Source organism: Magnolia sinica, chromosome 19 (genome assembly GCF_029962835.1).
Source record: "Magnolia sinica isolate HGM2019 chromosome 19, MsV1, whole genome shotgun sequence".
Taxonomy (NCBI): Eukaryota; Viridiplantae; Streptophyta; class Magnoliopsida; order Magnoliales; family Magnoliaceae; genus Magnolia; species Magnolia sinica.
The window spans coordinates 1517029-1541383 of NC_080591.1; the positions used below are offsets into that span (position 1 = coordinate 1517029).

Below are 24355 nucleotides of genomic sequence, written 5' to 3' on the forward strand. Positions count from 1 at the left end.
AGTATGGTGAATTAATCTCTTTATCTCATAGCCTAGGCCCCACATCACATGGGTTAGAACCTCAACTGAACCCCCTTCGTGGGCCCCAAATCACATTGGCCACCCACCCCTAGTATGTCCCTACATCCCATAGGCTACCCCACTCGAGCCCGATGTGAAATGTGCATTAATCACTCCCGGTGAGGAGTCTCGAACACGAGACCTTCTCCGTGGGCTGCACCCACTCTGAGTGTGCCACTACATCCCACAAGCGACCTCACTCGAGCCCGGAGTGAAAATGCTCTTGCATTAATCACCCCATGTGAGGAGTCTCTAACACGAGATCTCCTACTCCGATACCAAATTTGACGCAGAACATGAAATTTAAATATGATATGCAAGATTTCAGGCTTAAATCATACTAATTCAGAACAATCACATCATAATTCCACATCCCACACAAAAGCTTAAACATTCAAGTAAGGAAAATATGCAAAGGTCCAGGCCTACATATGTTAGGGCTGGATCAATAAAAATTATGAATCAAACAGTACTTAAAAATAAGAAATAATCATCCACATATGCACAGTAATCAGTCTTTAATCCAAGGGATTCACTAATTTCAACTCAAGGAACTTTATGGTGAAAAAAGGGGCAAATAAATTAAGGGTAATGCAATCTAGGGTATTAATTTATGAAAATGGGTATGAAAAAAGGGAAATAAGAGAAAACCTGAACCGGGAAACAAATCCCACGAGCAAACAGCGGGTCAAGGCCTGAAACACGTGCGCATTAGCCTAGCCGCACGTGCGAGCGATTCCCACACCCAGAAACCGATTCCTTAGCCTTGGTCGGCCAGGGGTGGGCTCCAAAACCCCAAAGTTTCAGGCGATCCAAGCTACAGGCTATGCGCGGTGCTCCGCTGAAGTTTTAATCCTCCTACAGAGATAGATTCTGAAAACTGGTTGTAAGGAGAAGATCTGCTACAAAAATTGATGGATTCAAGGCTAGGGTGGCTATAAAATGTGAGAAGTATGGATGATAGGCGATAGAGGCGGATTATGATAGATGTGGCTTCGCACCACGATAGTTAGCCCTTCGATGAAGGAAGGGCTTCGCACCCACTTGAATTTTTTCATAACTTAGAAACTCAGATAGTAGAAAAAAAATACAGGAATTTTTATTAAACTTCAATAAATCCAACGAACTATAAGGGGTGACTATTTATAAGAAAACCGTATACCCAAAACTCGCGCCATGTGCGCAACCTATTGCTTGGCGATGAAGTAAACTAAAATAAAAACCAATAAAAAAAATCTAAAGTGTTTATGATGTTCTAAATAACATAAATAAATAAAACTTAAAATATGAACTTAATCCGACTAATGGGCCACGATCATAAGATCTCATGATGGGATTTATTTGGCCATCGGGCCCATCTTTTTAAACCAAAACTCCGTCTTCTAATTAGAAAGTCATCCCTGAACATCGTCATCGAGCCAGTTCGACAGTGATGACCTTCCTCTCCTCGCATACGTGCGTGGGAGGCGGCGTGATATCCTCATCACCATCCCAGACTCCCACAAAATATATATATATATATATATTTCCACGGCCCTTAGGCATGCCATGCCCACTAGCCACCCTTAACAACCAACCAAATGACATGACCTGTGATCAAGAAAGTTCAACGTAACCTCTGCCAACTGTCCAGTAGTATTGATTGGACGGCTAATGGCATTCGCATGCTAATTTGGTCCATGCAAGATGTGGCCCATTAACTGGACTATCTAGATTAATTGGCATTTGGGCAAAGTGCAATCGGAAGGCAGAGACTATCACTTACAATTTAGTCTACGATTTGGTCTGTGCCAGTCACCTGGTGGGCCCCAACATGAATGTGACCTCGTCCAAACTAAAAAATAAAAGAAAATTGAAGAAAGATCGCATGGCCATCCTATCCGTTAGATTCATGGTTTGGGTTTTTATTTACATGCATTCACGTGCATGTTTAGTCATCATCCGTTCTAGATGTGTGGGGTCCACCATAATGGGTATGTGGAATTCAAATTGTGCATATGATGATCCCAGCCTCATCAGGATTTAGATGGGAGCAGATTAGGTGTAGCCCCAGCCTCACCCAAGATGGTGCGGCCCTTACCAGGAGACCTACCTTAATGTATATATTTTATATCCACTATGTACATTTGCTTTGATAGACCATTTTAAGTGATGAGCCCAAAAATGAAGATCCAGACCTCACATGAACCAACGATGGTGATTGAACACACTGTCATTAAAACCTTCTTAGGCTCATAAGTAAAGTTTACTTAATGTTTATTTTCCCTCTAACCCGTTGATAAGGTCACATAAACATGGACGAAGGGATAAAACAAATATCGGCTTGATCCAAAACTTTCATGGCCCATTGATCCAGCTGATATTAGGATGTGAGCTAAAAGAAATCAAGTAGATTCACAACTTAAATGGGCCACATCACAAAAAACAATGGAATTAAACACCCACCAATGAGACTTTCTTAGGGTCCACATAAGTTTTGGATTGGGATGTTATTTGTGTTTTTCCTTAATCCTAGTAGGAAAAAACATCATGAGCGAGTTAGATGGCATATAAATACATGGTGGGCCCCAAGAAGTTGTCAATAGTAGGTGTTTTTATCTGAACTGCTTCTTGTGGTGGGGCTCACTCTAACTTTTAGATTTCTAACATGAGCTTATAAAACTGAAAGACGAATTAGATTTCTCTCATTTTTATTGGCAATTCTGTTTATAGGATCACTAGGGCTTGGATGAAAGGAAAGAGCAAATATCAACTTCATCCAGACCTTTTGTGGCCCACAAAAGGTTTTCAACGGTTAATAACCAGTATTTCCTGTGGTATACTCCACCTGAAAATTGTCTCATTTTTCGGAACATAGCCTAAAATAATAATAATAAATAAATAAACAAACAGATGGACAGCCGATATATAAAATTCATGTATTAATATAAGCCCCTACGGTCAGGGTCTCACAGGTGGACGGCGTGGAAATACAATTCATATACTGAGGGAAACGGATTGCGTACCGAGTAACTCAGTACAATTAGCGTACTGAGTAGACTGTGTGGGTCGACCGACAGCCATTCGTGCATTTTATCCACTCTGTCCATGCATTTTAGCAGATAAGTCTAGTTAGCCCAAAAATGAAGCATATCCAAAGGTCAAATGGACCACACCACCAGAAAAAGTGTGAATTGAACTTCTACCATTGAAAATTTCATGGGGGCCACGGAAGTTTTAGATCAATCTGATATTTATTTTTTTCATTTTATCCATGTCTTTGTGATATTATGAAATGGTTAGATGACAAATAAATATCACTGTGGTCCATAGAAAGGTTTCAACGGAGATTTTCCACGGTTTCCTGCGGTATGGTCCACTTGAGCCTTAGATATACCTCAAATTTGGGCTCAACCACTAAAATAATCCGAAGAAACGGATGGACGGAGTGGATAAGACAAATACATTCACGGTGGGCCCAAATGAGTTTACTAAGTACTGTAAGAACGTACTGAGGTCTACTCCCCCTTACACCAGCCCCGTGGCTAGTGGTTGGTACTCTGTGGGCCCTAGAATGATCTCTATGTTTCATCCATTTCGTTAATCCATTTTAGCTTTATACAAAAATTACAGGGATATAAATCTCAGGTGGACCACACTGCAGGAAAACAATAGTGATTGGATATCCACCGTTAAAATCCTCATAAGACAGAACTATAATGTTTATTTGACATCCAATCTGTTGATTAGGCCATACAGTCTCTGATGAATGGAAAAAACAAAGATCAGCTTGATCCAAAACTTTTATGGCCCTCAAAAGGCTTTTAATGGTCGATGCTCATTTAACACGGTTTTAATGTGGTCCACTTGAGATTGGGATACATCTCTTCTTCTTTTTTTTTTTCTTTCTTTCCTCATAATATAAAATGATCTGGAAAAATAGATGGACAGCATGGATTAAACACTTACATCATGATGGGGCCCACATAGCACCCACCATCAGCCATTGGCTGGTGGCAGGGGGAGTACCCGACGGATTGGCTACTCCCCATGACACCAACCCTGTGGTCAGTGGTCAGTGTTCTGTGAGGCCCATGATGATGTATATGTTTTATCCATTCCGTTCATCTATTTTTATAGATCATTTTATGCCTTGATCCAAAAAATGAGAGGTATATATATCTCAGGTGGACCACACCAAAAACAATAGTGATTAGATATCCACCATTAAAATCCTCCTAAGGCCCACTGTACTGTTTATTTGACATTCAATCTGTTGATTAGGTCATACAGGCCCAGATGAAGGGAAAAAACAAAAATTAGCTTGATCCAAAACTCTTATTGCCCCAAAATATTTTTTAATGGTCGATGCTCATTCAACACTATTTCCTGTAATGTGTTCCATTTAAGATTGTGATATATCACGTTTTTGGTCTCATAACGCAAAATGATCTGTAAAAATAGATGGACGGCATGGATGAAACACATACATCATGGTGGGGCCCACAGAGCACCGACCACCAGCCATTGGCTGGTGTCAGGGGGAGTAGCCAATCCGTTTCCGGTTCGAGCGCAGCCGGCCCACTCCCACTCGTTGATATACACAGGGAAATCATGGTCCATGTTGCACGTATAGCTGATGAGACATACGTATGCACCATCCTAACCATTCAAAAAGTGGGCCCAAGATCCAATATTTTTGGAGTTAATAATCAGACAGATTAATTCATCATGTGGGCCACACATTAAGAAAAAATGTAAGCCCTAATGATTGACTGGCATGTCCCTCTGAAGTGTGCATTGTCCTGATTTACGGGCCCAATGATCTTCAATGTGGGTGAAACCTTTTGACGGTTCTGATGTCATATACATATGACGCGTTTACCATACGTGCGATGGTGACGATTAACTATACGTTCATCTAACGTGTTTGGTTTGTTTTGGTCGGCACCACCGACGGTTGTAGATGATCAGTAATCTATTGGCAAGAAGCATGCTAAACGGAAGCGGATTGGCTGGTGTACCACACACCACCGCTTGTGTGTTGACGTCACCAAGTTCTGTGGGTCCCATCATGAGGTATGAGTTATATCCAAACCGTCTGTCCACTTTGAGAGCTGGTCTTAAATCTTTAGACAAAAAATAAGACGGATCTAAATATCAAATGTACCACACTATAAAAAGAAGTGGGGGATTGAACGTCTACCATTGAAACCCTTTTTAGGATTACTGAAATTTTGGATCAATGTGATATTTGTTTTTACTCTTCATCCAGGTCTATGTTTATGTAACATTATACACAGATTGGATGGATAATAAACCTTATGGTGGGCCCTACGAATGTTTTAATTGTGAGAATCATTGTCACACTATTATTTTTGGTGTGATCCACTTGAGATTGGGATATTATTTATTTTTGGGTTTAATATCTAAAATGATCTCTTCAAATATATGAACGGTGTGGATATAATAAATATATCATTGTAGGGCCATGCAACTTTGATCTCCTTCCAACCGTTCGTACAACTCGGAGCTCGAGGAGCGTCAGGGGTGTCTTCGCAGGACACGTACCCACACACCTACGTTGGTGTTGCGTGGTACATCAGCTAATCCGCTCCCCGCGAAACCCAGACGCGTGTCCGGTCTTGCTCATTTGTAACTGAGAAGCACGTCAACATGGCACACGTGTATAAGATCTGAGCTTTTCATGAGATTGGCCAGATTGCTTAAATCACCCCACCCAGAAATTAAACCCATTCACTACTCAGGTGGGCAAGAATATAGAAAACATACTGAGCGTATAAATGATATTTTCCTAACTGTCCATTTTTTCTGTACACCATGGTCTGAATATTGAATAAAACGAGCTGATTTTCTGGCCATATCATCTGGACAAGATGAAAAACGTCATGGAAAGTTCGGATCATATGCACATATGAAATATTAGCACGTGTGATGGCGTGTAGATAGGCAAAACTACAACGCCTGAGTATTTAGCAAACCACTGAAATTAGTGTGTAAAGTAGTTGCACCAGCTTATATTTATTTTCACAGGCAACATCATAGCTTTGCAGTTCCCACGCATGCAACCATCTCTCTCAATACAGGTGTTGTTAGAGCGGGCAGATGTGATGCATGATACGCAACCACACATAGCTTTACATGTGGCCTGTATTAACTCAAAATAAAGCGTCCAAAATGTGGGGTCCAATGTAGATAGGTCATCATCCAAACGAAAGATTCATTGGCACGTCCTATCCTCTGATTAATGACTATTTATCTCTCGAATACAGACCGCTGACTACTTTCAACCTCGACCGTCAGTTGAATGTCTGTGAATCGACCAGTTAGAATTTTGAATCAGTGTAACTTTCCACTTACATGACATGTAACTTAGGATCCAATATTTCTAGTATAAGTTAAATGCATTCCACGTGATATATTTCTTAGGAAATCGGATTGTCGTACTGAGTAAACTCTGTTAGGCCCACCGTAAATGTATGTTGTCTATCCACGCTGTCCATCCGTTTTTCCATCGGTTTTTTAGGGGTTGAGATGAAAATTTAAGCATACCCAAAGATCAAGCGGACTATATCATTGGAGACAATTGGAATAATGACTTCCACCGTTGAGACCTTTCTAGGGCCCACAGTGATGTTTATTTCTCATCCAACCTGTTCGTAAGATCACACAGACATGAATGAAGGGAAAACACAAATACAAGCTTGATCCAAAACTTTTGTGGCCCCCAGGAAATTTTCAACGGTAGATGTTCAATTCACACTGTTTCCTATTGTGTGGTCCACTTGAGGTTTGTATACACTTAATTTGTAGGCGCAAGCCCTAAAAATATCGGTTAAAATGGATGGACAAAGTGGATAAAACACATAAATCACGGTGGACCCCACAAAGTTTACTCAGTACGCTTAATATACTGAGTTACTCAGTACGCGATCCGCTTCTATTTCTTAGAGCCCGTGACGAGGGTACCGGCACGAGACGGGGCGGATTGGATACTGAAAAGGTCAGTAGACAAATCGCTACTGAAGTAGCGTCACCAAGCTATGAAGTACCCATCATGATGCATGTATTGTATCCATACCGTCCAACTATTTTTAGAGATCATTTCATGGCATGATACATCTAAAGTTCAAGTGGACCCACCATAGAAAATAGTGGGGATTGTGACATCCACCGTTCAAAACTTCTTAGGGGCCACAGTAGTTTCCGATGAAGCTAATATTTTTGTTTTCACTTCATCTATCTCTATGTTAACTTATGAATAGGATGGATCTCAAAAATACATCATTGTGGGCCCTATAAATGTTTTAATGGTGGGTGTGAGGGCTCCCACTGTTTTCTGTGGTGGTTCCACTTGAAATTTAGATTTATCTCATTTTCTTTGTAATACCATAAAACGATCTCTACAAATGGTTGGACGGTATGGATACAACACATGCATCATGGTGGGTTCCACATAGCTTTGTGACGTCACTTTAGTAGCGATTTGGCTATTGAAGTTGTCAGTACGGGTGTACACGAACTGGGCTAGCCCGGTTAACTCACTTGACTCGGCTTGAAAAAGCTCGACTCGGCTCGACCCAGAACTGAGTTCAGTCCGGGATAGGCCGTTTTCTTTAGCCCGAAACTGAGTTCAGGCCAAGTTCGAACAGGTCCCAGTTCGGCCCGACTCGGTCCGAAACCCGACTCGACCCGACCCAACTCGGCCCGACTCAGTTTTTGCCACAACATTTTTGACGTATAGGATCTTTTGTCAAGAAAACATTTTTGATATATTGCTTTTTAATGGTTCCTAGTTGTATTTGTAGGTGCCTTTTGGGAGAACTTTAGTAAACAGAAGGGTTAGATCCATGCGTTTCCTATTTTCTTCGTTTATTTAGAAGTTATCTTTATTTGTCTTTTCCAGATCTGAACACTGAATTGACTAAAATGCTGAAGCATTTTGATATAGCAGGAAAACGAAATGGTAACCAAAATGGAATTGACAATACGGTTTAGATGAACTTGACCGGCCAATCGTAACCTACAAATTACATTTGGATGGTAGAAAAGAACATTGGTAATGATTAGCATTGCTGGAAATAAAAGTCCACTTGTTACATAGTTGTCAAGTTATGAACTTGCTGTAAGGTCCGAAACTGGCCCGAACTCGCCCGATTACTGACCGGGCCGAGTTCGAGTTGGGCATGTTGGCCCGGTGACCGGGCCGGGCCGGGTTCGGGCTGGGTTTAGCTGGTGACCACGCCGGGCAGGGTTGAGCCCAGTTCGACTCGGATCGACTCTTGTACACCCGTAGTTGTCAATATCCAATCCGCACATTGTAGTGGAGACACTCACGGAGGCACTTTGGATTGGATGGTCAAAATACTATAAGTATTTCGAAACATAATTATTGTGTAATAATAGTATTAAATCCACCTCATGCAATGTAATACCATTTAATGAGCAGTCCTAGGAACCAAATGAACGGTTTACATCACAGCAACCCAATTGAGGCCCATTTAAGTGTTTCATGGATGGGCGGCAGATAAATGTTAATTTTAACATTTGAACAAGTGGGGTACATGGTTTAGCAGTCCAATTGCTCGAATGATAAATTTCATAGGCCCGTTGCGGATGCCCATGAACCAAGGATCTCCTTGATTGAATGAATACTGACCCTTTATAAATAGGATCTTCATGATATTAGTGCATGGGCCATCCTTGGTGAGGCCCATCACATCAATGGTTTGTGACATTGAGCATGCCCTAAATAGAAACTTGTACCAGCATGAATACTTCTACAAAGAGAAAACCTTTGATACTCTTTTAGTGTATGACGGGTGATATGCATGACTCGGAGATTGTGTATGTGATGTTATCGAATGCCTTAAATTTGTTTGGCATCCAGAGACCACTTGATCCCATTGAGAAAATTTCGTATTTTTTTACTTTTTTTTGCTAGACAGTTTTTTGGTCTAAATTGATACGATGGAAAGTGGCATCAATCCTATCGATGAGATATCAATGACACTCATTATTATCGAAGCTTCCATTAATCCACCTCGTATTTTTGTAAAATTGTAGGTTTTGTTTCCTATTTCCATTTTAATCATTTTTTAAGAGTTGTAATCCATAATTAGGGTATAGAAACGCTCTTAAGGCTTTTGGGTGAGCAAATGGAAGTTCAAAGATAGAGTTTTTGCAGTGTTTAGGGTGTATTCTCGGATCGGTAAACTCTTCATCTATTGTAAACATTGATTATCATAGTAGATTTATTATCTCTTTGTACAGTAGTATTTTTCAATGAGTATTTTTTCATGTAAAGCCTTGTTTTCTTTATGCTTGTTGTTTAATCTCTTATTGTTTAATTCTAACTCGGAATAGCTTTTGCACGTCCCACTGCACATGAAATGTGTAAAGTATGTGACATTTACTAAATTGTTAAAAATAAACAATAGGAAAATTGACCGTACTAGCCTCGATGTATGATCAAATTCCCTAAAGAGAGTCGATCTTTCAAATATTTCGAGGGTGGCCTTCTGACAAGCTTCTGAAAATTACTTGGACCAAAATACTTTTGTCCTTGTTTCAGTAGTTGTATGGTTTTTTAGGAAATAAGAAGTTATGTCGTATTTAATGTCAAGAAAGTGATGTGTACGAAACCCTTTTTTGTGCGTAGGTAAAGACCAAACTCATGGGATCTACATTGATGTATGCATATAATCCATGCCGCCCATCCTTTTTGGTGTATCATTTTAGAGCTAGGGCCCAAATATCAGCCTAATCCAGAGCTTGTGTGGGCCACATAATAGAAAATAAGGGTGACAATGGCACCCACTATTGAAACTTTCCAAGCTCACTGTGATGTTTGTTAGAAGTGTACATTGCCCAAGTCAGGATTTTTTGGGCCCACAACGAACTAGCCGACAAGGTCGTCGGAACGGATCACCCCATTGTGGGCCTTAGGCTATTGTACCAATGGCTATCTTTTCATTTGATAGTAAAAGAAAGTGAACATGTAACAACTACAACCCATATAACATGACAACCACGACCCATATAACATGACAACCACAACCCTTGCCACATTACAACTACGACCCATATAACATGACAATCATGATCCATATAACTTGACAATCACGACCCTTACCACATTACAATACAATCCTTATATGGGTGTAGGTCGTGGTTGCCATGATATATGGGTTGTGGTTATTATAAGGTAAGGGTCGTGATTGTCATGTTATGCAGGTCGTAGTCTTTATTTTATATGGGTTGTGGTTATCATGTTATATGGTTTGTGGTTATCATGGACCTTGGCAAGGACTAACTCGTGGGGCCCACATTAATGTATATGTATAATCCATGCCACCCATCCCTCTTGGCATGTCAAGGCTAGGGACCAATTATCAACCTAATTCGGAGCTCGTGTGAGCCACATAATAGAAAATAACGGTGACAATGGCACCCACCATTGAAACTTTTCAGGCTCACTGTGATGTTTGTTAGAAGTGGACACTGCCCAAGTCAAGACTTTTTGGGCCCACAACTAGATGCCCGACAAGGTGGACAGAATGGATCACTCCATTGTGGGCTTTAGACTATTGTAACAATGACTATCCTTTCATTTGGTAGTAAAGGAAGTGAACATGTAACAACTGCGACCCATATAACATGACAAATATGACCCATGAAAACCACGACCCATATAACATGACAACCACGACCCTTGCCACATTACAACCATAATCCATATAACATGACAACCACGACCCATATAATATGACAACCACAACCTTGGCCCTTACTCCATTACAACCACGACTTTAATATATAGCCTTTGATCCATTTTTGGTAGTGTACGCAGTGAACAAGTAACAATCCATCCATTGAATTTAGAATTTAATTTAACTTCATGGGCCAAAAAAAAAGTTATATCTAAAAATTTCATGGCCTCTTAAAGGTTTTCAATTTATATGGGTTCAAGGTTGTTGTGGTTGTGATTGGTTAAGGGTCGGGGTTATGATGTGTTAAGGGACGGATTGTTACTTGTTCACTACGTACACTATCAAAAATAGATTAAATGCTACAGATTAAGGTCGTGGTTATAATGGAGTAAGGGCCAAGGTCGTGGTTGTCATGTTATATGGGTTATGATTGTCATGTTAAATGGATCATGGTTGTAATGTGGCAAGGATCGTGGTTGTCATGTTATATGGGTCGTGGTTGTCATGTTATATAAGTCGTGGTTGTTATGGGTCGTAGTTGTCATGGTTCGTAGTTGTCATGTTATATGGATCGTGATTGTTATGTTATATAGGTCGCAGTTGTTACATATTCACTTCCTTTATTACCAAATGAAAGGATAGTCATTGGTACAATAGCCTAAGGCCCACAATAGGGTGATCCGTTCCATCCACCTTGTCGGCCAGCTCATCATGGGCCCAAAAAGTCTTAACTTTGGTAGTGTCCACTTCTAACAAACATCACAGTGTGCTTGAAAAGTTTCAAAAGTGGGTGTCATTGTCACTATTATTTTCTATTATGTGACCCACACGAGCTCTGGATCAGGCTAATATTTGGGCCCTAGCCCTAAAATGACATGCCAAAAAGGATGGGCGGTATGGATTATACACAAACATCAATGTGAGCCCCACGAGTTGTTCCTTACCAAGGCCTATGACAACCACGAACCATATAACATCACAACCACGACCCATATAAAATGAAGACTACAACCTGCATAGCATGACAACCACGACCCTTATCTCATGACAACCACGATCCATATATCATGGTAACTACAACCCATACCCATATAAGGATCGTGGTTGTAATGTGGTAAGGGTCGTGGTTGTAATGTAGTAAAGGTCGTGGTTGTCATGTTATATGGATCATGGTTGTCTTAGGTCGTAATTGTCATGTTATATGGATCGTGGTTGTAATGTGGCAAGGGTCATGATTGTCATGTTATATGAGTCGTAGTTGTCATGGGTTGTGGTTATCATAGTATATGGGTCGCGGTTGTTACGTGTTCACTTCCTTTACTACCAAATGAAAGAATAATCATCGGTACAATAGCCTAAGGCTCACAATGGGGTGATCTATTCCGTCCACCTTGTTGGTCAACTAACTGTGGGCCAAAAAAGTTTTGACTTAGGCAGTGTCCACTTCTAACAAACATCACAGTGAGCCTAGAAAGTTTCAACAGTGGGTGTCATTGTCACCGTTATTTTCTATTATATGGCCCACACGAGCTCTGGATCAGGCTGAGATTTGTGCCCTAACCCTAAAATGACACGCCAAAAAGGATGGGCGGCATGGATTATACACATACATTAATGTGGGCCCCACAAGTTGGTCCTTGCCAAGGCACATGTCAACCACGAACCATATAACATAACAACCACGACCCCTACAAAATGAAGACTACGACCTGCATAGCATGATAACCACGACCCTTACCTCATGATAACCACGACCCATATATTATGGCAACCACAACCTATACCCATATAAGGATTGTGGTTGTAATGTGGTAAGGGTCGTGGTTGTCATGTTATATGGGTCGTGGTTGTTATGTTATATGGATCGTGGTTGTAATGTGGCAAAGGTTGTGGTTGTAATGTTATATGGGTCGTGGTTGTCATGTTATATAGGTCGCGGTTGTTACATGTTTACTTCTTTTACTACCAAATGAAAGGATAGCCATTGGTATAATATCCTAAGGCCCACAATGGGGTGATCCGTTCCATCCACCTTGTCGGTCAGCTCGTCGTTGGCCCAAAAAGTCCTGACTTGGGCAGTGTCCACTTCTAACAAACATCACAATGAGCTTGGAAAGTTTCAATAGTGGATGCCATTGTCACCACTATTTTCTATTATGTGGCCCACACGAGCTCTGGATCAAGATGATATTTGGGCCCTAGCCCTAAAATGATACGCCAAAAAGGATAAGCAACATAGATTATACACAAACATCAATCTAGGCCCCACGAGTTTGGTCCTTGCCCACGCGCAAAAAGGGTTCCATACGCATCACTTTCTTGGCATTAAATACAACATAACTTCTTATTTCCTAAAAAACCGTACAACTACGGAAACAAGGACAATGGTACTTTGGTCCAAATAATTTTCAGAAGCTTGTCTAAAGGCCACCCTCGAAATATTTGAAAGGTTAACTATCTTTAGGAAATTTGACCATACATTGAGGCCAGTACAGCCAATTCCCCTAAATAATATCCAATGGTCATATTTTCAAAAATAACTATACATGAACCGAGATGCTCAACTACCTTCATATTAGAACTCTGAAATGCCTTCGGTTCCATGGTTGGCCTTCATCAGGTAAGGAGGGCTGACAGCTTAGTAAATGAGTCCCCGATCGTGGGGACCACCCTGATGTATTTTTTATATATTCATGCTGTCTTTATCTTATCAGCTCATTTTCAGATATATTTCCAAAAAAATAAGGCAGATGTAAATCTAAGGTGGAAGACAATATAAAGAATGAATTTCCACTGACAAGAACAACCACAAAAGTTTTGGATTAAGCTACTCTTGGCATTATCCCTTCATCAAAGATTTTCTAATCTTATCAATAAGTTAGATAGCAAATAAACATTACAGTAAACCTCAGAAGCTTTTGAATGGTAGGCATTCGATCACCACTATTTTCTATGCTAATGTTCAATTACGATTTGGATTTACCTGAATTTTTCTATCATATCTTAAAGTGAGCTGACAAAATGGATGGACAGTGGGATATACAACACATATATAGAGGTAGGGCAAATATCAGTTTGAACAAGTGGGGCACATGGTTAACTGATCCAATGACCCAAATAGTAGATGTCAAGGTCCCGTTGTACATGGCTTATAAATCAAGCATATCCCAAATCGAATGAATCATGACCCTTAATACATAGCTAGGGTCTCGGATGATATTGTTGCATGGGCCATCCTCAGCTAGGCCCATCATATCGATGGTTTGTGACAGTGAACGTGGTTTAGCTAGTGACCCCAACACCACCTAGTTAGTTGGTGTACGTCAAAGCTCGGTAGGCTTCACCATGACCATGATGTATGTATTTTATCAACACTGTCTATCCATTTTGTCGGCTCATTTTAAGGCTTGAGCCAAAAAATGAAATGAGGCATATCCAAATCTTAGGTGGACCACGTGACAAACAGTATAAGAGATTTTTGACGCATGATTCATCCACGGTAGGGTTCGACGGACCAATGGCTTAGATTACCTACCCATATATAGTCCCACTTCCCAGATTTGAAAACTCGTATATAGTGTCCCAAGTCAAGGTGACGTATGCAACACATGTAATAACTTCACTTACAGTACCCAAGTAACACATAATCGTCCGGGACACGGATTACATGTGCCCGGGCACATAAAGTTCTTGTGTTCGGAAGCTGTGTGGGACCCATAGAGATGCCTGTGATGAATCCACTCCATCCATCAGATTTTCAGGACCACAATACTACGGGAATACTAAAAATCGGGCAGATCCAAAACTTATGTAGGCCACACCGTATGAAAAAGGTTGGGAGTTTCCAGCATTGAAACCATCCTGGAGCCGACCATGACATTTATATGCTATCCAAACCGTTCATAGGGTTATTAACACTCAGATAAACTGTACGAATAAATATCATCCTGAAACAGAACATCTGTAGCCCCCACAAAGTTTCCAATGGTGGTCGTTCCATCCCTTCTGTTTCGTGTGGTGTGGCCCAAAGGAGTTTTGGATCTGTCTGATTTTTAGGTTAAGTTAATATAATGATCTTTCAAAATTGATGGACTGAATGGATTTTTCACGGGAATCTTTGTGGGCCCCACACAGCTTCCGATTACAGGAACTTCCAGTGCCAGAGGGCATAGGCAATCCGCGTCCAAAAAGTTCGTTTTAACGGTCTGTTTGTTTAGTACACTGCATCTCACCTGAGTAAAAGATCTAAATAATGTGTCCACCATGGAAAGATCAGATCTCTCACACGTTTCCAGTATTGGCACACGTGCCTGCGTGTGGAGGGCAGGATATCTACGTAGGCATGGACTTTCTCTCGTTCGCGCCTCACAGTGGGGTCTGCCCGCCAAGTCGGTTTCAAACGGTCAAAGCGACAAAGCAATCATCTTAGAGGGGTCACCAATTTAAAATATGTTGTTTTTCATTCCAGAGAGGTAGAGAGAGAGAGAGAGAGAGAGAGAGAGAGAGAGAGAGAGAATCTGCGAGAGAGATGCCTCTGACCTACCTCACCTAAACGCACTTGAAAGAATTTATAGACACCAAACTATTTTGGTGATATCCATCTGTTTTTTAATTGAAATTGCTGGTTTTAAGATTCGAATTCTAGAAAGTAGTTCTCTTTCTGGGCTTTCCTAATTTTGTTACTTTTCAAAATATGGCTGGCAATTGAGTTAAACCTGGAAAGGTTTGAATTTGTAAGTGGGTCTTCTTGTATATGGTTGGAGATTCAGTTTAGTTTTTTGTTCATTTGAATATCATAATGTTCGAATTTTGCAAGTGGGTCTTGTTTGGATTGTAATTCTATTCTTTGGAGTCTCAAAGAATTTGAATTTTACTAGTTGGTCTGCTTGAATATGGTTGGAAGTTTAGTTGATTTTGTGTTTATTTATGTTAATTTTGAATCTCAAAAAATTTTGATTTTTGCAAGTGGGTTTTTTTTTTTTTTGGATTGTGTTTCTGTTTTTGGAGTCCCAAAAAATTTGGATTTCACAAGTTAGTCTGCTTGAATGTGGTTGGAGATTTAGTTGTTCCTGTGTTTCTGTTCATTTAGATTCATTTAGAGTTTGAATTTTGTAGGTGGGTCTGCTTGAATCTGCTTGGAAATTTTAGTTGTTTTGACCTTTTTATTTTGGTTAATTGAAACTCAAAATATTCAATTCTAAAAAATTTTAAATTTTGCAAGTGGGTCTTTCTGTTCATTGGAGTCTTAAAAATGTTGAATTTTGCAAGTTGATCTGCTTAAATATGGTTGGAGATTCAGTTTCTTTTTTGTTTCTGTTCATTTTGAAAATATAAAGTTTCAATTTTGCAGGTGAGTCTGCTTGAATTTGGTTTCTTTTTTGGAGGGTTATTTGAATCTCAAAACATTCGAATTTCATAAATGGAAGACAATTGGAAGTTTGGGATTTTAGCCTTTCTGTTCATTTTGAGTATCAAAAGTTTTGAATTTTGCTCATGGTTTTGTTTCTCATGATTATTTACTTCTGCAGATCTACATACTTTGTATTGGCAAAGGAGTTACTTTCTAGTTGTCTATATTTAATAGGAGATTCACGTACTTTCTGTGCCTTTGTTCTTGCAAGTCTATAAATAAGAAGAAATGTCTTAGGGTTTCTTGGAATTACATCCAAGTTTTATCTATTGATTCATAAAAACTTGAATATTGTTGTATGGATTCTTTGGGAGAGGATTGAATTTTCATGTGCTTTTACTCAAATTACGATGGATATTTCATTAAATGTTGCTTCTGTCAGTTCAAAGCAGACATTGGACAAGAAGTAGATGGAGGAGTACATCGTGAAATGGGTCATTTTGGGAGTTCTTTGCTGGACCACAACTTTCATGTTTGTTAGAAGCATACTCCCAAAGCGCTCTTTTGATTTTTGCAACCGTATTGTGTCTACGATCCATGCATCATTGGCTGTTTATTTAGCTTCTCTTTCTGTAGAAGATTGGAAGTGTCCTGTTTGTCCTTTGGGTTCCAAATCTTCTCCTCGGCAGGTAGTCTCTCTCTCTCTCTCTCTGAGATGGGTATCCTAAATTTTCAGTACCTCAATTTGATTTTTTTTATTTTTTCTAATTAAGTTTTGGAAGTGTTTGATCGTAGAATATGAAGTTGGAAAGATCATACTCAGGCAACCATTCATCTGTCTTGTTTGTTTGTGGGAACTAAAAACATGCATTTTAAAATCTACACAGCATTTCCTAATTATGAGAAAGCTTAGATGATCAAAGGCAACCCATTGCCTTCTTTATTATTCTCTCATTTCAAAAATGTATTTGTTTGACCTACTTCTTGACAAGTTTGTTCTCTTAAACTTGCAGATGGAGACTTTGGCAGTGACCGTTGCATATCTCATTTACGATTTGATATGTTGCTTCTTTGATAACCATGTTAGTCTAGATAATTCAATTCATCATCTGGTCAGCATTGTTGGTATTGGTGCGGGCCTTGCATATGAAATGGTAAGTGCATTGATTTACATGTAGACCATGCAATGAGTAATTGATACCATCTTCTTACATGTATTACTGAAGATGCAAAGTTGCAGATGTACTTCAATTCTAATAATCCTTCATTCTCATTACCACTACAGATCGTCTCTGTTAGAGTATTATTGTGAATGATTTCTTCGAATCACATAACAAAACAACGGCATATGACCATAAATTTCACTCTTATTTTGATGTCTTGGTCTGTCGAATATGTTCGAGACTTGGAATGGCTGGATCAGCGAGTAACTAAAAATTCGACTGAGTGAACTCACCAAATCAACTTGACTCGTCTGGGACTTGGGTCAAGTAAAGGCCAAAATGAGCACATATGAACTCAATAAGTCAGATACTATCACAAGCTTTTATACTTGAAAAGTAAGACTTCCAAGTAATTGATTGATTTCCAGTTGACTAAGATGATTTAGAGGCGTGAAAACCTTGTCATTGAATCCTAGGCATGAACCAAAATAATCACTATGAATACAATGAATTTCTTGAAAAATAGTTTACAAGGATTTAACGGGAATAGAATGAGAAATTGAAACTAGGAAGCTTGTTCTCTCGTAGGAATTTTTCTTGGGAAACTATTCTGCAAGTACCTTATACAACGAGTGCTCATAAATATTCTCTCTATTTAATCATTTCAACTGATGGTATTGATAGAGTGATATCCGAATATGGTACCTAATCAAGACACCCAACAAGCGTTTTGCAACATATTTCTGTCTTGAAAAATATCACTTATGTTTATTTTTCTCCAATAGGTTGTTTACAAGGCAAATTATCCATAACTTGAAAAGGCTATAATTCTGTTTAGTACTGTTCTATACTTGCGATGATTCATGGTGACACCAGAGATTCACGTATGCTTTCCAAAAGTATAGGTGTGTATATTAATTATTATCTGCCCAAATAATTCTATATAACTTTCTTTGTATAGTGTGGGTCAGAGATGGTTGCAGCATTGTGGATAACGGAGATCTCTAGTCCTTTCCTTCACATGAGGGAGCTTCTAAAAGAACTTGGTTATAGGGACACTGACCTTAATTTGGCAGCTGATGTGAGTTTGATGATAGCACTTTCTTCACATTTTGTTCTGAATAGCTTCTTCCTTAATCATGATTTGAGATCAAATTACAGGCATTGCCTGATTTTACATAAATATTCTGTGTCGGATCTGTCAATTTTTTCCCTATATTTCATTATTTGACTTTCCTTATGTTTGGTTTATTCAGATTGCATTTGCAGTCATATTCACACTGGCAAGGATGGTTGGCGGACCGTATCTCACATATGTGACTTTGACAGCCGATAACCCACTGCTTATAAAGGTAACATGCTTTCATTCACTTTCTTGCTATTAAAATACCTCAACATGGAAAGGAGTCGATAGTTCATCAACATTTCCAAAGAAGCAGTGGCTCATCCTTTTTACATGTGGGTCACATGTCTGGCTACCCAAAAAATCAATTTCATGTTGCAAATTGTTGATGATGTGTACTAAAAAATCAAACTGATGTAGCAATCTTAGCCATCCAATTGGTGGTTCTATCAAATGGATCCTTAAAAGTAAAATGGCAAGTGACCCAAATTCAATGGGTGAATTCACATGGTCCCTATCTGCTCAGTTTGATTTTTGGGTTATGCTCCACAATCAGGTCCGTGATTTGGATGATCAGGATTGCCATACAAGGTACAACTATAACTTATGTACAGCGGAAGAGTAACATATGTATGGTGGAAGAGTCACAAACATTTTTTAAATGGTCTTGAGCTGGGAGTGGAGCTCAGTACATATTCCTGCGAAATGTAAAATTAGTTTTTTTTTTTTTTTTTCTTTTTCAAATGAAATCAAGGGTTTTGTGCGACCTTTTTCAGGCAATGGCACTGGGATTGCTGTTGGTGAGTGCGTTTTGGTTCTATAAAATTGCTAGAATGGTGAGATACAAACTGGTTAAGAGGAGGGCACCAAAGAAAGTGACCTAAGCTTACTACTAAAGTATGTTAACTTGTTATGTTGTCTATTAGCCTATTCATTGTATAGATTGCAATAAAAGTTGGACATGAAATTTAGATGGTTATTGCAACTGGGTTATGCTATTTTCTCCACTAATGAGACTTGGTTACATACTGATTTCTTAATGAAAAAAGTGCAGACCCAAGAACTATGGTTGGTACGCGAGAGAGAGAGAGAGAGAGAGAGAGAGAGAGAGAGAGAGAGAGAGAGAGAGAGAGAGAGAGGGGGAGGGGGGGAGGGAGAGAGAGAGAGAGAGAGAGAGAGAGAGAGAGAGAGAGAGAGATTTTAATTTGTGTTTGGATCCTGGGAAAGGGTAGGGAATGAATTCCCATGCGAATCCAACTCCCAAAATGAATTCCCATGGGAATCCAACTCCCAAAATTCACCCCTTCTATGATTCCCATCTTTTAGATGCATTGCAAGATTTTGGTAAATGGATGCTTATCCAACAGCCATATTTTTTAAAATGTTACACATCACCTCCACTCTCCCAGCATCCAAACACAAACTAGATCCTTCATAATAGTTTTCCCAGTACCCCAAACACCATGGACAAAATCTCTTTCACCAGAAATTGATTTATTTATTTATTTTATTTATTTTTTATTTTTATTTTGCGATCCTTTTTAAGATTCAGGGAAACAGAAACTTTTAGGAAGTAAATGGTTTTTCACTCTTACAGGCCTGAACCATTACAGCCCGGAAGTTTGTTCTGGGCCTTGAATTTCATTTTTGTATGGATCAGGATCAGCCTGCTTCGATGATCTCTTCCATCAACGCACAGCCTGATCTTGAGTCCAGGCCCATTTATGACTGTTGCCTGTCACGTCCTGAATTTAGAACCTGATTATCCAATGGGCCAGGCCTGAACCCACGTTTAATATCCAATTGATAAACAGGCCAACCAGGGTGTGACCGTAATCATAGAATCCATGGTTAGAAATGCAGTAAGTACAACCAATCATCATTCCATTTATTTCAATTTCCAATGCACTCTATATTTACATGAGAAAAAATGACTTGGCCCCACTTTTTGTTAAAACATCAACATAGATATTAATAAATGTAGAGCACTTCTATTGGACCATTTACCTTCCTTTTTGAAAATCTCATCCCCTGAAAGAAGAAGAAAAAGAAGAACAAAAACGCCTAAAACTAAAACACTCATGTGGCAGGGTGTGAAATCTGACCCATGGATCTATGGTCAGGGTACGGTCATGCCACTCTTGCACTCGTAGCACGTCAGAAAATGGGTCTAATGGACCCAGCATTCATCCACATCAACTCCTCCGTTCCAGTACTCTGTCGGCGACGCCTCCTACTCTGGTATACTCTAAAAGGTGCACCATTGATGTCCGCATCACTGACTCAAATGAGCTGGACTGATTAAATCCCGGCTTGGGCAAGTACCAACTCAACTCAGTCCTAGAAAATTCACCCTGACACAAATGAGCTGGACTGATTAAATCCAGGCTTGGGCAAGTACCAACTCAACTCAGGCCTAGATAATTCACCCTGACTCAAATGAGCTGGACTGATTAAACCCCGGCTTGGGTAAGTCCCAACTCAACTCAGGCCTAGATAATTCACCCTGACTCAAATGAGCTGGAGTGATTCGATCCGGGCTTGGGCAAGTACCAACTCAACTCAGGACCAATCGAGTCATACCAATAGGCAGAGTATTTTCATCATGTCATGGCTGTGATTTTTGGATTGTGGCTCATCTATGTGGGGCCATGGTTGTGCCATCCATATATATGCTACCAAATTGTTTCTGAATCTCTCGGTCTATTCCAACATTGCTTGAAGAGGAGCTTTAGGTTCCTATGCATCAAGGCAAGAACAGAGTCCCAATGTTCCCAGTCTAATACAAATCTGGAAAACTTTTCCGCGAATCACCCATACACAGCAGTACCCATAAGATCAACGGCTCTGACCACCGTGTCATGGGTCCCACTTGTATGGACAGGGTGCGTCAGGACCACATTCCTGTGCTCGTGCATCAGGATCCTATGGCACACGTTAGCCTTCATGGAATTTTGGGGAAAATCTCAAATCGAAGATGAAAAAAATGAAATGTGTGCACATATAACCCACCATCCAATAGAGGTTGAGGGAGTTTCATGAAAATGGGCAATTGAAAAATCTCATTCTGAAATGCTTTCTAGATTCCCGCCAACTGTCTTCTAACGGTTGGAAATGATTTAATATGCGCACCAACACTCAGTACTCACAGTGCGCACTGAAGTCGAGCTCGAAAGAAATCACCCTCCGTTGTGTCTCGTCTTGAGCTGCGATGCGAAGTATTTTCCGAAGTATCCCAGCCTGAGTATAAACATCTTATTTACTCGGGTTTCGGATCTGCAAAGCGCAGGAGAAAAAGAAGAAGAAAAGAGAGCGGGTTTTCGGGTTTTACGGAAAACGGAACGTATCGGATACCGATCCAACACGTTACAGGTTTCCATATCGGAGACAGGGCAAAAGGCACGAAATAGCGTTTCGGATTTTTGGATGTAACGGTTTTTATGGTGAGAGGTGAAATGGAGACGGAACGAGGAGAGTGGTAAACAATGAGATGATCCGGGGGAGAGCAGGTGATGAATCAATCAAGACCGTCCATCTAGTTGTAACTCGTACATCCTGTGGGGCCCACCTTGATATACGTTCGTTACATCCAGGCCGTCCATTCGTTTTGAAAGCTTAATTTGGGGTATTATTCCAAAAATGAAGTAGATCCAATCCTTAGGTGGACCATACCACAGGAAAAGGTGGCGATTGAATACTCACCATTAAAAACTTCCTGGGGCCCACCGGAATGTTTATTTGCCATCCATCCTTTTGATAAGGTCATAAATTCCCAGATGGAGGGACCACACAAATATCAGCTTGATCCAATACTTTTGTGGCCTACAAGAAGAAGTTTTTAATGCCCAAACACCACTCTTTCCTGTTGTATGGTCCACCTGAAATCTGGATGTAGTTCTTTTTTGGTATCATGTACTAAAATGAATAGAAATATGGACCCTTGAATCTGCCCAGTTTCAGACCTTACTTAGATATTCAAAACTGTTCAAGATAGACGGCTAGATGGGGTGCGAAATCATGTGCAAAACGGACCGTTAGATGGACATCTAGATCGGGCCAGATCCGGACAATCAAGAGTGACCTAAAAAATCTGGCCGTTCAGACCTAAGTTGAACGTCAGGATCTGTCCAAATCAGATCCCTAATTGGACGTCTAAAACTATCTAATTGGGAACTTCGAACTGAAGTCTAAATATGCCCAAAATAGGCCATTAACTTTTCTTGTTATGTGGCCCGATCTGGACCCTTGATGTAGCGTGCGAAGTTATCTAAACCGGCCCCTTGATCCGACGTTCCAACTATCTAAATATGGACCTGATTTTAAAAATAAGGAAATCTATCCACTTCAGGACCATTTATCAAACATCAAAACCTGTCTGTTTTGGGCCAGCAATCTGTCGTCCAACTATAATAAATCTGGACGTATATCAGACGTCCGAATCTGATCAAATAGGATCCATGAGCTGACGTCCAGAAAGGTCCAATCTGGGCCGTCAATCTGACATACAAACGGCACAAAAATCTGCCCACTGATTGTTTTTCATTAATCACTCAATCTGTCCTAAATTTTAATGATAATAGCATGCAAATCTAACTAGGGCTGAAAGTCGGGATCAACATGACATTAGGTTGGGCTCGGGCAGGATGCATCGGGTTCAGTATTGGGCTTGGGCTATACAAACACTAACCTAATCAAACTTGGGTAGGGCTCAGGTTGAGGTCTCGGGTCGCCCTATTCAATTCAAACCCAATTGATTTATAAGTTATAAATGATAATTGAGTGCTGATCGCCTGTGTTGAACGCACTAGAAATTCCAGTGCCGTTGGGTCCAGTCGACTTTCAGATGAATCAAGCTAACAAAATATGCCAGATTTCTCTCTCCCAAATTAATTGTGTGCTACCCAACACAACTTTTTAAATAGTTGTCTTATACTTTAGCTTGCTTATTTAGAAAAAAATAAAGTTCTTTATAAAAAATAATTACATATATAATTATTAAAATCATAAATACAAAAAATAAGACTTGTATTAAAATATAATAGTCTAATGTAATAACGAAAATATTAGCATGTATTCACCGGACCAAGCTTGCTTGGGTTGAGCTTGGGTAGAGAATTTCCAACCTGAGGTTGGGTTGGGCTAGGATTGAAGTATAGAAATCTTGGGTTTAGCTAGAGTTGAGCACCAAGCCAACCAACTTTCACCCCTAAATCTCACACAGTTGATTACACATAAATGGACCCAAAGCTGGGCAGCTCTGGCGTGTAAAAACAGCCCCAAACCTAGCCGTTTTATCGTATGTGTAAATGAGCCCAACTATGATGAGTTTTAAGGTGCTTGAGACTGACCAGTTTTGACTCACCTTTATGTACCTTAAAAAAAAAAAATAAAAAAAATAAAAAAACAGAAATCTAGGCCTTTGGACTGTCCAATAATGGGCCATTTATGGCCCATAAAACAACCCAAAAACAGTAACATTAATATGTCCACAAACCCATCTAAAAATGGACCTATGATGAATCCTACATGAATCTACGAATCATGAGATTCATTCCAATAGGAAGGAATTGTCCATAGTCAATCAGCCATGACTTTTGATGCCCCGGGGATAAGTGCCTTAAGTAGTAGGTTGCCTACATACCTAACAACCAACCAAATGACATGACCTGCGATCAAGAAAGTTCAACATAACCTCTGCCAACTGTCCAGAAGTATTGATTGGACGGCTAACGGCATTCACATGCTAATTTGGTCCATGCAAGATGTGGCCCATTGACTGGACTATCTAGATTAATGGGCATTTGGGCCAATTGAAAGGTGGAGGCTATCACTTATTTTAGTCTAGGATTTGGTCTGTGCCAGTCACCTGGTGGGCCCAACATGAATGTGACCTTGTCCAAAATAAATAATAAATAATAAATAATAAATAAGATCACCTGGCCGTCCT

The 24355-nt window shown here is 40.0% G+C and overlaps 1 protein-coding gene across 4 annotated transcripts; it reads left to right on the top strand.

Moving 5' to 3' along the window:
* The first annotated feature begins 15276 nt into the window (after nucleotides 1-15276).
* LOC131235312 (uncharacterized) lies at nucleotides 15277-19411 on the top strand. Of its 4 annotated transcripts, none has more exons than XM_058232453.1 (6): nucleotides 15277-15505; nucleotides 16565-16811; nucleotides 17136-17276; nucleotides 18247-18366; nucleotides 18542-18637; nucleotides 19185-19411. In XM_058232453.1, exons 2-6 carry the CDS (start codon nucleotides 16593-16595, stop codon nucleotides 19290-19292), a joined length of 684 nt encoding a protein of 227 aa, XP_058088436.1. In that variant the 5' UTR covers nucleotides 15277-15505; nucleotides 16565-16592; the 3' UTR covers nucleotides 19293-19411. The 4 variants fall into 4 exon arrangements, with proteins under 4 accessions (XP_058088436.1, XP_058088437.1, XP_058088438.1 ...); XM_058232454.1 differs by having other exon boundaries at nucleotides 15277-15495; XM_058232455.1 differs by having other exon boundaries at nucleotides 15277-15495; nucleotides 16575-16811.
* The last annotated feature ends 4944 nt before the right edge of the window (nucleotides 19412-24355 follow it).

What these genes read in the sequence shown, in the direction of transcription:
- LOC131235312 (XM_058232453.1), top strand. Translation starts at nt 16,593, where the DNA reads ATGGAGGAGTACATCGTGAAATGGGTCATTTTGGGAGTTCTTTGCTGG. An exon ending in CGGGCCTTGCATATGAAATG is followed by an intron (nt 17,277 to 18,246) that starts GTAAGTGCATTG and finishes TTCTTTGTATAG; the next exon opens with TGTGGGTCAGAGATGGTTGC. An exon ending in ATAACCCACTGCTTATAAAG is followed by an intron (nt 18,638 to 19,184) that starts GTAACATGCTTT and finishes GACCTTTTTCAG; the next exon opens with GCAATGGCACTGGGATTGCT.